Source organism: Geotrypetes seraphini, chromosome 5, assembly GCF_902459505.1.
Source record: "Geotrypetes seraphini chromosome 5, aGeoSer1.1, whole genome shotgun sequence".
NCBI lineage: Eukaryota > Metazoa > Chordata > Amphibia > Gymnophiona > Dermophiidae > Geotrypetes > Geotrypetes seraphini.
Window position 1 is genome coordinate 152,478,588 of NC_047088.1, and position 13,565 is coordinate 152,492,152.

Genomic DNA, 13,565 nt, shown 5'->3' on the forward strand with positions numbered 1-13,565 from the left:
CCGGCGCAGCTCCCTCCCTTCACGACCGCGATCGTCTCCTCCCCCCACTGACCGTCCCTGTCCTTACCTGTGTGCTGGTGCTGAAAGTGCCTGCCGCTGGTTCTCTGCTGAGCTGCTGCAGGGCCTTGAGCATCTGCGCATGCTCCTCTCTGACGTCAAAATTGACATCGGAGGGGGGGAAGGTTTGTAGGTTGGCCGCATGCAGTTGCTGCACGCGCCTGGCCCTTCCCTGTTGCTGTGGTGGGAGTTGGAATGGAGCATGTTTAGTGTCAGGATGGGCTTTGGGGGTGGGGTAGGGAGGAATCAATGGCAATGGCTTCAGCGCGGGGGGGGGCAGGCAGGGAGAGATACCAGGCGGCAGCCAGCCCACATACTCCCAACAGGCAGCCCAAGTACCCCCTGGGGTACACATACCGCAAGTTGAGAAACACTGTACTAAACCACAACATGCCTACATAGAACATCCTTGTTGGTAATGTGAACTGCAAAAAGTGAAGATTATAGCAGCAAGTGGCAAGGGAAGACATAGAAGAAGGTGGCCAGTTTTGAATACCATCATAAATAACTATGATTCAGTGGTCTTGTTTCAGGAGAGTTTAGTTAAGGGATATATGTGGTACAGTATGCTGTTTTACTGGGAAATCAGTGTGAGAGTATTGAATGTATGGACACAAAATAGCTGCTATGTGAAAATGGGACAAGAGAAGTGGTCTGCTGTTAAACAGCTTTTGTAGGGCCATAACATTTGCCACTCCAGTAGAAGCGAGAATCCTTGCTCCATGCAATGTATTATGATTAAAATTCAAGCACCTTTCCAGTGATATTGTACCGCTGCTGTGGCGTCTTGCTGAAGAGCTTATGAGCAAATTTAAATATTTAAAAGTCTTTAAATGTTATATGATGATATTATTTGAGAAATTTGCCAAGTATTGATGAGGGGGGGTCTTTTGTGTTTTGTTCTATACATCAATCTTTAGCATTAACTTTTAATATTCATCTTTCTTCCATTTTTTCTGCTTTCTTCTCAAATTTACTTTTCCATGCCTTCCCTTCCCATCTATCCATGTATACCATCTTCTCCCCTACTCCCATCTGTCCATAAGAAGCATTTTTTATCTCTCTCCTGCTGCACCCATTGCTGTGCATCATCTCCTCCCTTTGTATCCCCTTCCCCTTTCATCCCTGTGCACCACCTCATCCCTCTCTCATGGTCAGATATCTTTGTCTTTCCCCTTCTCCCCTCATATGGTCTGGCATCTTTCTCTTCTTCTTCCCACAGCCTGGAATCTCTCTCCTTTCCCTTCCTTTTCCCGAGGTCTGGCATCTCTCTCCTTCCCATTCTAGTGGTCTGGCATTTCTCCCTTCTTTGAATCATCTCTCCTCCCTCCCAGTGTGGCATTTCTCCCTCCCTCCTCTCCACTACTATCATGTCCAACAATTCTCCCTCTTTCCTCCTTTCCCCATATACATCATCTCTTTCCCTCTCACGCCACACACCTATGTCCAACAATTCTCCGTTCCTTTTCCCTCCCCCACCAGCAGCATTTCTTTCTCTCCCTTCCCACCACCCCACCTGTGCAGCATCTCTTTTCCTCCTTTCCTAACCTCCCCCAGTCTGTGCATTTGTCCTTTCCAACCCTCCTATCCTCCCTGCCTTCTCAACTCCCTAACCCCAGTCCCAGCCCGTGGCGTGTATAACGTTATTTCCTTCCTTCCCCATTAGTGGGACCCTGCCACATGACCTCTTTCTTCAGCTTTCAACTCTTGACTCCCTACTCCCAAACTCTCCCATACACCTACCTCCTCCCCGGTGTTTGTTTTTTAAGTCTTCTTTCAGCAGCTGCCCGCCTATGCAGAAACAGGAAATCGCTGCTGAAAGAAAACTTCCGGGGCAAGCCAACGGCAAGGCACTAAACTTGTTGATGCTATCTGAAGTAGGAATAATGGTTGACTCGAATATAAGTTGGGCGGCTTAATATTCAAGTGGCCTCCCCTGCCAGTCTTTGCACCCAGCCCTCCTCCCCTGCCAAGCTCTGCACCTAGCCACCTTCGCTCCCTCCCGCCTTCCCTGTCAGGCTCTGCACCCAGCCCCCTTCCCTCCCTCCCCTGTCAGGCTCTGCACTCAGCCCCCTTCCCTCCCTCCCCTGTCACACTCTGCACCCAGCCCCCTTCCTTCCTCCTTGTCAGGCTCTGCACCCTGTCCCCCTCCCTGCCCTGTCTGTCATACCTCCTCTGTCAATCCTTAGTGGTCCAGAGGTGCAGTGGGCAGGAGTGAGCTTTCCACGCTCCTGCCCCGCTGCTAGCCCGGTCGGTCTGTGGCTGCCACAAGTTCTACTTTCTTCAGCTGCTGAGTGGCACCAAGCAGGAGCGCACTTTGGCGTTGCTGCTCGGCAATGAGCGGCTTCCTAACTGACTCCCATGAGAATTCTGCCAATTTGGGGGAGACCACGGCCCCTGTGCCCCCTCCCCCCGTTCCGACGCCTATGAGTACCAGTTTTAAGTTTTTGCATTATATAAAAATACTTCTAAGCCAATTTTGCTTCTAGTTTACCTTTGGTTCATACAAGACAGAAATGCTACTACTATTACTATTTATTTCTATAGCGCTACCAGATTCACACAGTACTGTATGTTAAACATGCAAGAGATGGTCCCTGCTCAAAAGAACTTACAATCTATGACGGACACACAGGATAAAAATGGTGAATAAATGTTGTATATAATCCAATTGTTCCCTTTTTTTAGTTTCTCCCAGGTTACTGAGGAAGGTAGGACGAGCAAGAATGAGGACAGTGGCTCTAACACCTACCAACAGTGGTGAGGCAGATGCTCTGCTTCCTTCCCTGAAGACTGAAATCTGGAGCTGGGGGAGGGGCAAGGAAGGACAGCTGGGGCATGGAGATGTGCTACATAGGTAAGAGAGCTTTACATAAGAACATAAGAATTGCCGCTGCTGGGTCAGACCAGTCCAGTCCATCGTGCCCAGCAGTCCACTCGCGCGGCGACCCTTTGGTCAAAGACCAGTGCCCTAACTGAGACTGGCCCTACCTGCGTACGTTCTGGTTCAGCAGGAACTTGTCTAACTTTGTCTTGAATCCCTGGAGGGTGTTTTCCCCTATGACAGATTCCAGAAGAGCGTTCAAGTTTTCTACCACTCTCTGGGTGAAGAAGAACTTCCTTGCACGTGAACTGCTAAACGGAAGTATTCTTTGGGTTTAGTTCATTTTTTTACGCTGTTGATGTACTTTTTTTTGTGCCTTATAACAAATCAGAGAATGATGAACAGGATAAATTGCAAGAATGTAAGAAAGTAATATGTGAATTGTTAGAAGAGAACTGGTTAAGGGTTAATACAGATAAAAACAGGTTTTATGGGCGGGTTTGGCATCCAGTAGCTTAAAAAGCAGTGATTTTCATGTTTAAACCTGAAAGTTTTCAGTTAAGACATTGGGAGTACTGGTATCGTAATTTATATTGAACTCACAAATAGCAGTAACAAATAAGCTATGATGCAAGTTGAAATTGACACAACAGTTGAGTAGTTACTTGTGTTCTCAACATTTTTAAACAATAGTCCACTGGCTGTGCTAAGTTATCTGAACTGCTGTAATACTGTCTACTTGGGTTTGCCTAAGTATTCTATAGAAAGGTTACAGCACTTTTTAAAAATTTGTCTAAAAAAGTAGTCACTTACGGCAACAGCCATTAAAGGGTAACACCATTAAAATAGACAGTACATTGGTTACTGTTGGAGATCAGAACCAAATTTAAAATCCTTCTCTTGTGCATTTCTTCAAAAAAAGTGATACATCCTGATAAATAAAATTTAGGGCTGTACATAGTATTGGGCCAAGTTAATTGTGTGAAAAACATATCTCAACTAGAAAACTTTGATCAAATGGATTTTTGAATTTAACTTTTTCCTTGATGAGGAGACAGGTATCTCCAATGTAGACAAACATTTTTTTTCCTTGACATGCAGGCTTCAACCTTTATGTGTGAGATGTCTGGATGGAAAGGAGATAATTCGGCTGGCAGCAGGTGGTCTGCATTCGTTGGCACTTACTGCGAAGTCCCAGGTAAGAAGGTTATGCTTCCTCCTTGTTCCCTCTCCAGGCCAGTAATTAACAACTCCTCTTGATTATGTATTTGAATTGCCATCCCAGAAGGGGACTAGGAGGGGACATAGATGCTGAACCCGCAAGTGAGAGTAGGTGGGATGGCAGAGAAGGGTAGAGAGATTGACCAAGACCAGAAGGGGGGAGTTGGGAAGGGAAGAAGAGATTCTTAGCCAGTGGGGAGAGGAAGAGAGAAATACCAGGCTATGGGGGCCAAGGAGGAAATTCAGGGTGCAAGTGAGAGGGGTGGGATTTAGTGGGAGGCAGAACTGCAGTTGGAGTGAGAGAGAGAGCTGAGGAGGCTGAAATCTGAGAGAGGAAAAGGCAGAAAAGAATTTCAGGCCTCAGGATAGGAGAATTCTACGCAAAACAGTACAAATAAACTTTGTAGAATTTTGAAATATTATGCACAGAATTTTCTTTTCTTTGTGCAGAATTCCGTCAGGAGTACTGCGGGGAGTTTCTGCTTATTTATGTGGTTTTTTAGCCTTGATTTTTATGCTTTTGTATAGTATTACTTTAATATGTAAAGTATATATCATAGTGAACTTTATGGGTGGAGCATGAAATCAAATTTAAACATTTTACCAGTTTCATGTGGTTGTTAGCATTGGATTTTACCCTTTTATACTTCTAATTCATAACCATTATATGTGGCACTGATTTGACATAAATGTCTGACCCATAAAGAGGAGGGGTTCATATACAGTTTTGAAACGGGAGTAACTTGTATATTGTGTGTGCGCTTCTTGTGTTCATGTGGATGTAACCCTTTTGTGGTCTCTCTTGCCTCCCACAGGTATATTCATGGGGCAGCAATGCCTTTGGCCAACTAGGCCATTTACATTCTCCATTCACAATCCCTCGACTTGCAAAGGTAAAACTTAGTCTTTGCACAATCATTTTATTTTACAAATTTTTATTCAGTTGCTCTAAACCTGCACAGTGTTAAGTAAATTGGAATTTATGTCAATTTTTTCAAGAGCTATGATTCCATTAGACTCCATTGTCAAAATATGGCTACATTTTTTTGACATTGAGACTACATTGGTTGCCTATTGAATATACAGTAGAATATGATATAAAATTCTATTGTTTTTAATTTTTATTTATTGCAATTGTATATACAGTGGTACCTTGGATTACGAGCATAATCCGTTCCAGGAGCATGCTTGTAATCCAAAATGCTCGTTTATCAAAGCAAGTTTCCTATTATTTCCTATGGGGAAACTCGCTTTGATACGTTTCCCCCCCCCCCCCCACGAGAACCGGCATTGCTCCCCCCGAAGGCCCCCCTTGCGATGCGGCATCCCCCCATTGCAATTGGACACCCCCCCCCACCGCTTCATACCGTCATCTGGTCACCGTCATCGGCATGTCCTGTGCTTGGTGCCGGTGCCCGAAGATCGGCATCCTCTTCTGCTGGGCCTTGAGCATCTGCGCATGCTCAAGGCCTGCAAGTTCAGTTCTAAACCGCCTGCCGCGCTAGCCGCTAACGCCTCCATTGACGAGGTGTTAGTATTTTGGCTTGCCGCGGGGGTTAGCTTGTGATGAGATGTCCGATACGCTAACCCCCGTAGCGCACCTTGATAAAAGGAGCCCAAAGTGTGGCTAAAGATGATACATGTTAAAGCTTCATTTATTCCACGATGCTTTCGATACAGATTAACTCCCTCCTACCGAATGATGCAAACTAGAATAGCACCCCCCTCCTTTTGTACTTACTGTCCCCCTAACTTTTTCCTCTTATATTTTATTGTAACTTTCTTCCTTTCTCCCACTTCCGCATCTGAGTCCAGTGGTCTCAAACTCGAACCCATAGTGGGGCCACATTTTGGATTTGTAGTACTTGGAGGGCCGCAGAAAAAAATAGTTAATGTCTTATTAAAGAAATGACAACTTTGCATGAGGTAAAACTCTTTATAGTTTATAAATCTTTCCTTTAACAGTTAAAGGAAAGATTTATAAACTATAAAGAGTTTTACTTTATGCAAAATTGTCATTAACTATTTTTTCTGCGGCCCTCCAAGTACCCTATTTTTTCTGCAGCCCTCACATTTAAAGTTTAATATCTTTCCTTTCTCAAAATTGACACATTTCAATCATTATATTGAAAATAAAATCATTTTCCCTACCTTTATTGTCTGGTGACTTTATTTTTCTGTGCATTTAACTATGTTTCCAGGGTCTTCTTGTCCTTTGACTGGTTTTCTCTCCATCTTCACTTTCTGCCTTGCATCCATCTTTGGCATTAACTGCTTTCTTTTCAAAATCTACGTTTCCATGTCCTACCTTCCCTTCAGTCTCTCTCTTCTTCTGTCCCTATTTCCATGGTCTGACATCTCTTTCTTTCCTTTCTCTCCCTCCTTCCTTCCTTTCCCCTGGTCTGGCATCTGTCTCCTTCCCTCCCCCAACTTTTTATTTCTTTCACCCTGCCTCCTTCTTTCTTTCTCTCTCTCTCCGTGCCCCCTTTCTTTCTGTCATTCTCTCTCCATGCCCCTTTCTGTCTGTGTCCCGTCTCCCTTCTTTATTTCTGTCTCCCTGTCCCCCCTTTCTTTCTTTACTTCTCCCTGCCCTCCCCCAAGCCACTACCATCGGGGAACAGGCCGCCACCGCCGCAATCAGGGAACAAGCCAGCGCCCGAGGTCTTACTTCTCCCTGCCCTCCCCCAAGCCACTACCATCAGGGAACAGGCCGCCACCGCCGCAATCAGGGAACATGCCGCGCCGAGGTCTTAACTCTCCCTGTTTATCTTCCTCAGTGCGGGGCCGACCAATTCTCGCCACCCGATGTCAATTCTAACGTTGGGGAGGGACTTCCGGGCCAGCCAGGCAGCGATTGGCTGGCCCAGAACTTCCTCCCTGACGTTAGAATTGACATCGAGGGGCGAGAATTGGTCGGCTCCGAGCTGGGGAAGATAAAAAGGGAGAATTAAGACCTCGGTGTGGCCTGTTCCCCGATTGCGGCGTTGGAGGCCTGTTCCCCGATGGTAGTGGCTTGGGGAAGGGCAGGGAGAAGTAAGACCTCGGGCGCTGGCCTGTTCCCCGATTGCGGTGGCTTGGGGGAGGGCAGTTGGAAGGGAAGTAGATTGGAGATCCCTGCTTTAATCGAGGAGAGATTGCGGGCTGCAAAATAGTCCCTGGGGGGCCGTATGTGGCCCGCGGGCCACGTGTTTGAGACCACTGGTCTAGTCTGTCTCTCCCTACTCAACTTTTTAAGATTAAGTCTTTCTTTTGTTTTAACTTTTACAATTTTTTTTAAATCTGTGTGGAGTGTGTGGTGCAGGGGTTAGGCACACTGAGGCTGTGGATTCAAATCCCTTGCTGCTCCTTGTGACCCTGGGCAAGTCACTTAATCCCCTCATTGTCCCAGGTACACTAGATAGAGTTTGAGCCCACTGGGACAGATAATCATTTATGCTCAAGCCTTGATTTGAATAAACTTTATATTGGCTGGAAGACTTTGTATTATACCCCTACTCTTTGGTTCTCTGTCGGTATTGCTCTAGTACCATAGTTTGGAACAAGTTTGTGTTTGAAGTGTTTGAAGTGTTTAATGTTGGTCTTTTGAAATAAAAAGGTTTAGTGCCAATTTTATGGTCTCATAGTCTGTCTTTTTCTGACTTGCTATTCCCCAAACCGAAAAATCCCAAAAACTGAATCCTGGTACCAAGGTTTCAGATAAAGGATCTTGTACCTGTATTTGTTTTCTGTAGTAGTTTGTATTTTCTTCCTTAAAGTAACTCCATGAATTAGGTCTGCCATGAATTAGGTCTCAGCTATGATTGAAGGATCATTCAGTTACCACTATTCAATGGGTCTTGCCTGTGATATGCAACTCACACAAAAGATGAACCATCTCAGGTTTTCAGTTGTTTAGTGGTCTATATCAGTGTTTCTCAACTTCCTCAAGCCAAGTACCCCCTAAGTCTACAAATATCAACTGAGTACCCCGCCCCCATTATTAATTGTAATGAAATTTCTTCCATTTCTTCCTCATATACACACAATATACACAGCAGATATAAATTCTCAAAACTGACGCATTTCAATCACTGTATTGAAAATAAAATAATTTTCTCTACTTTTATTGTTTGGTGATTTTATTTTTCTAATCATCTTTTCCTAGTCTCTGGTTGCACTTCCTTCTGTCTGTGCTCTTAACCGTGTTTCCAGGGCCTTCTTATCCATTGACTGTTTTTCTCTCCCTCACTTTCTGATTTGCATCAATCGTTGGCATTAACTTTTAACATTCAACTTTTTTCCCCTTTTTCTTCTTCTCAAAATCTACTTTTTCATGCCTTAACTTCCCTTCCTATCTCTCTCTCCTTCCCTCCCCATTTCCATGATCTGGCATCTTCCCCCCTCCCCCCACCCAAGTAGTCTGACATCTCCCTCCTCTCTTTCCCACAGTCTGGCATCACTACCAGACTCCCCTCCTTCCCTTCCATTCCCTGGTCTGGTATCCCTTCCTTGAGTCATCTCTTTCCCCCACCAACTAGTGTAACACTTCTCTCTCCCTTATTCCTTTCTGCCCCTTACAGTCCAACATCTCCCCTCCCTTCCTCCTTTCTGATCCTCCTCCCAGTCCAACATTTCTCCCTCCTTTTTACCAGTCCATCATTTCTCGCTCTCTCTCTTCCTCCTACATGCTTTCTCTCCTCCAGTCTTTTCTTTCCCCCAACCAACATCTCTATTTCTCTCCCTCCATAAGTCCAACTTTTTACTCTCTGCCCTCTCATCCCCTCCCCTCCCCATCCCTCCCTCTCATTTTTCCTTCCCTCCCCATCCATCTCTCCCTTTCTCCACGAGTCAACATTTTATACCTCCTGCACACTTGCACACTTTCTTTCTGCCTTCTTGCCCCTTTCCTCATGTGACATTTCTCCTTCCCACCCCCAGTCCATCTCTCCCCAACCCCCTCACAACTAACCTTCTCTCTCCCCATTCACCATTTCTCCATCTCTCATCACTATCACTCCTCCTGCAACAATTTTTCTTCCTTCCTTCCCCCAACCCCATTCGCAACTAATTTGCTCTCTCCCCATGCACCATCTCACCCTCCCCTCCAGTGTGCAGCACCTTTCCTTTCCCTCTCCTTCTCCTTCAAGTCTTAACAGTTCCTTTCCTTTCCCTCTCCTTCTCCTTCTGCCAGGTCTCCTTCCCCTTCTGCTAGGTCTCCCTTCCTTCCCTTTCTGCCTTTTCTCCTTTCTCTTTCCCTCCTTCCCTGCCCAGCAGCACCTATCCCTCTCCCTTCCCCATGTCCAGCAGTACCTCTTCTCCCTTCCCTTTCCCTCCTCCCTTGTCCAGCACTACCCCTTCCCTTTCCCTCCTCCCCTTCCCCATGTCCAGCAGCACCTCTTCTCCCTTCCCTTTCCCTCCTCCCCTTCCCCATGTCCAGCAGCACCTCTTCTCCCTTCCCTTTCCCTCCTCCCCTTCCCCATGTCCAGCAGCACCTCTTCTCCTTCCCTCCTTCCCCATCCCCATGTCCAGCCATGTACCCCCTTCTCCCTTCCCTTTCCCTCTTCCCCTTCTCCATGTCCAGCAGCACCTCATCTCCCTTCCATTTCCCTCCTCCCCTATCCAGCAGTACCTCTCCTCTCCCTAGTGGCATCTCACTTTGTGCTTTCAACTTCCTCACACAGCTGCCGCTAGCGTTAGTTTAGCCACAGTTTCATCAGGCAGCCTCGGGGCCTTTGCTAGGCCGACCAATCTCTGATGAAAGAGGAAGTTGCATCATCAGAGGCCTAGCAAAGGCCCAGAGGCTGCCTGATGGAATTGCCAGCTAAACTAATGCTAATAGCAGCTGTGTGGAGAAGTTTTAAGCACACACTGAGCTGCTGCCACTGCTGGTCCAGTTAGGCGGGGAGGAGAAAGAAGACGAAGAAGGTAGGAGATAGTGACAGCAGCAGGAAGTTGGGAGACGTACAGCGCCGGCACTGCATACCCCCTAACAATGGCACACGTACCCCACGTGAGAACCTCTGGTCTATATGATAGAGAGCAAATATTCATGTTCTCCATAATACTCTTTCTGTAGGTATGCAATGGCAGTGGAGTCTGGGATATAGCAGCAGGACAGCATCACTCCTTGTTCTTAGCAGATGGGGTGGATTTTCAGCCTGCATTATATTATAGTGGTCAGCAAAATTCTGAAGAGAGCCCTCTTGAAAGCACTGAGCACACAAAGGATTCACTGCTGCTGGCTTGTAATAAGGTGAGTGTCTCTTCTCTTAGAAAGGAAAGAGGGAACAGCAGCATCAGTGTTTGCTAATCTTTACTTATAAATTCCTGAGATCAGATGAAAATATTTCCATTAGTATTTTGAAAGATAGGGATGGCTGATTTACACATGGTTTGCTGCTAGTTGAGAATAAAAAATTATGATTTTGAAGATTCAGTTGAATATTTATGTATGGAAGCCTAGCACTTGATAGGGACTGGTAGGGACAGTTGGCCCTTTTGTCATCTGGGAGCAGAGGTAAGTAGCAAGAATCTTAAAACCTACAAGTTCTGAATTACATACAAATGTAACTTAAGAACAGCTTTAAAAACGTTAACTCGTTCTTAACCCGGGGGCTGCCTATATGTATGTGTATTTATACCACCCAGTGTTTCCCGGATATAAATTCCCTTGAGGAACATTCACTTGAGGATTAATATCACACAAATGTTGTGACATCATTCCTAAAGCTGTCACCTCTCCTCTGCCCCCCCACCTCTTCCTATTCATCCCCTCCACATGTGCACCCCCCTTCCCTTTCCCCATACCTCTAGCCCGAATATAAGTGGTTTTTGGTTTACATTCACTTGAGGAACATTCACTTGAGGATTAACATCACACAAATTTTCAGTTTTGAGTTTCTGTTTAGGCTTCACCACACCACAGCTGCACTTCCTTATATACTGTTGATTGTGACATCATTCCCCAAGCTTCACACAATTGGTCCATCTATATATTTAAAATCTGATGTATCTGAGTGTGACCCCCACCTTCCCACCCCCACAGTATTTTTCCCCAGATAGTAAGTGATATGTATACCAAGTTTGGTTGAAATCTGTCCATGGTTTTCAGAGTTATGCTGGAACATACAACCAATTTTATAGATGTGTGTGTGTGTAAGGACATGAGTGCAAATCTAGTTAAACCTTTTAGATAGTTGACCTGTTTAGTAAGTATTAGTTTCAACTTTTCACACAAAAACCTTCCAACCCAATCTTACATATGCTCTGATACCTGAGCAAATGTACATTTGTATTTTATCAGATGTGGTAAGCATTATTCTTATGGAGATTTAAACAGGAAAATATCTGTCGTGGCATCTAAGGTATTGAAAACTTTTTCCAAGCCAGATCACATCCCAGTGTGGAAGAACCTGTGTGATAGACAAAGTTTCACAAACTTATAGAACTCCTCTTTCCCCTCTTCCCCACAAACTTGTCGGAAATGAATGATGAATATGCATAAGAGAAATCCATATACACTGGGGACTTTCATATGCAAATTTCTTATTCCTGTTCATGGTAGATATCATGAAAACCTAACTGTCTAGAGTTAGTAGAACTGTTTTGGGAAATTCTGGGCTAGAGTATTGGTAAAGTAAAATTTACTCAGTAATAGTGAAGAGAATTTTCTGGAATAGGAGCTGAGTTTAGCAGCTATTGTAAGTGATTTGTTTGACCTTTTTTTTATTGGAACCATGCTATGTTAGCATGTTATGGCTATATAGCTTTTGATGGTTTACTTAAAGATTCCTTTGTTGTAGACTGGCTAGACAGCAGCAGAAGAACTTGAAAGAAAAGAGCCTGTGAAGAACAGAAGAATATTTTGTGGAGAGTGGGAGTGGCTTGGGAATGTTAAAGGCAAACTGTGATGGCTGATATTTTCTCTTCTAGCTTGGCTACATAAACAGTGTAGTTGCGGGAGGACATAGCTGCCTCATCTTAGTGGACAAAAACATGATGGGATACATCAGCAACCTTCATGAACTGGCTTCCACGGAGAGACAATTCTACTGTAAACTGAGTGAGATCAAATCTCGCATCCTCCGACCTCTCTTAGGTTTAGGTAAGGGAAATACTTCCAGCTCTTTTTAGTTAGATCTTTAAAGCTCCGTGGAAGTATAGGCTGTAGTTGTGTGTTTTAGGCTTCATACTGATAGTTAGTAAATTGCCACCCATATAATATTAATGTCATCAGTTCAGGTAGATCAAATTAATTTGTTCTTATTTAGCCTTAATTCTGCAACATTTTGAGGCGTGCACAAGAGTAACCTGTACAGGATAGGTCCAGATATCCCACAAACTATTCCAAATCCCTCCTTTTTGTAGCACATGACAGTTGCATGGAATCTTACCCATATCCCCATACCTGCTAAGATCATTCCATCCCCAACTGTGCCTGCTGGAGTCAAGCTATTTACTTGCTCAGAGCCCTCTGTTTCCTTCCAACCCCAACAGCCTCCCATGGTTTTTTGGATGATATTTGCAATTCAACCAATGCTTCAGCCTGGTGCCCAAACTTCCTCTCTTGGTGCATTCCAGATTCTGGAGTCGCCAGAGATTTTGACTACATTACTTTAGGAATCCTGTATCAACATATTACATCCTTGTAGGAATACCATGATAACGTCTTCCATACTTGCAGGAATCCTCATACCTGTGCACCTCTACTCCAGATGTTTACAGTTTGCAAATTTTGAAGTAATAAGGCCATTGCATCTGGTCTTCAAAAGGCCAGATCGTCTAGTCTTCCAGCATAACTGAGACGCAGGTTTAGTAGCTATAACCTGCATAGATTCAGTCCCACCCTTACCCTCCAAGCAGGTTATAAACTTGGTTGACATCTGTTCCCAGATCAACTTGTGTTCTTGTTTCTTACAGATAACTTGGGCTCTGTGACTGCAGTTCAGTTGCTGCAGGATATGGCAAGCAAGTTCAGTAAACTCTGTTACCTCATTGGACAGCATGGAGTGTCTCTGATCAACTTTCTCCATGGAGTAAAGGAGGCAAAGAGCCTGACTCTTCTGGAACATTCAAATCTCTTTCTAGATAGTTACACCGAGTAAGTGTTTAGTTTTGTGTCTTGGCAGTCACTGTTAAGATACATCGTTCTCTGGACTGGATAGGGAAATGCAATGAGCCAAGTATTGTCTGTGTTTTCAGGTCTTGTGAATTTCAATATCCAGCATAATGCATGTAAACCTTTTCACTCTCTTGGGTGTTGTCACTGAAAATCATAGGAGCCAACTTTTGAAAATGATAGGGGGTGCTCATCTCATAACTCACAACAGATTTTCTCTCTCTCACTCTCTCATGCAAGTTTGGCTCACCCATTCCTTTACTAATTCCCACTTCTCACTCTTCTGTACAGGTGAACCTTTCTTTTGTTTGTAGATTTAACACATCTTTAGTTTGTGACTTCCTATTGACCACAGGCTTTGATTAT

At 44.7% G+C, this 13,565-nt stretch overlaps 1 protein-coding gene across 3 annotated transcripts in view; it reads left to right on the forward strand.

Annotated features, from left to right (window-relative positions):
- The window catches only part of ALS2 (alsin Rho guanine nucleotide exchange factor ALS2), a 242,257-nt gene that overhangs the window by 76,219 nt on the left and 152,473 nt on the right, over positions 1-13,565 (forward strand). For all 3 annotated transcript variants that reach the window (XM_033944890.1, XM_033944888.1, XM_033944891.1), the window contains exons 6-11: positions 2,746-2,914; positions 3,983-4,079; positions 4,918-4,995; positions 10,158-10,334; positions 12,014-12,185; positions 13,001-13,181. In XM_033944890.1, coding sequence (XP_033800781.1) covers positions 2,746-2,914; positions 3,983-4,079; positions 4,918-4,995; positions 10,158-10,334; positions 12,014-12,185; positions 13,001-13,181 — 874 coding nt within the window. The remainder of the gene's footprint in view (positions 1-2,745; positions 2,915-3,982; positions 4,080-4,917; positions 4,996-10,157; positions 10,335-12,013; positions 12,186-13,000; positions 13,182-13,565) is intronic.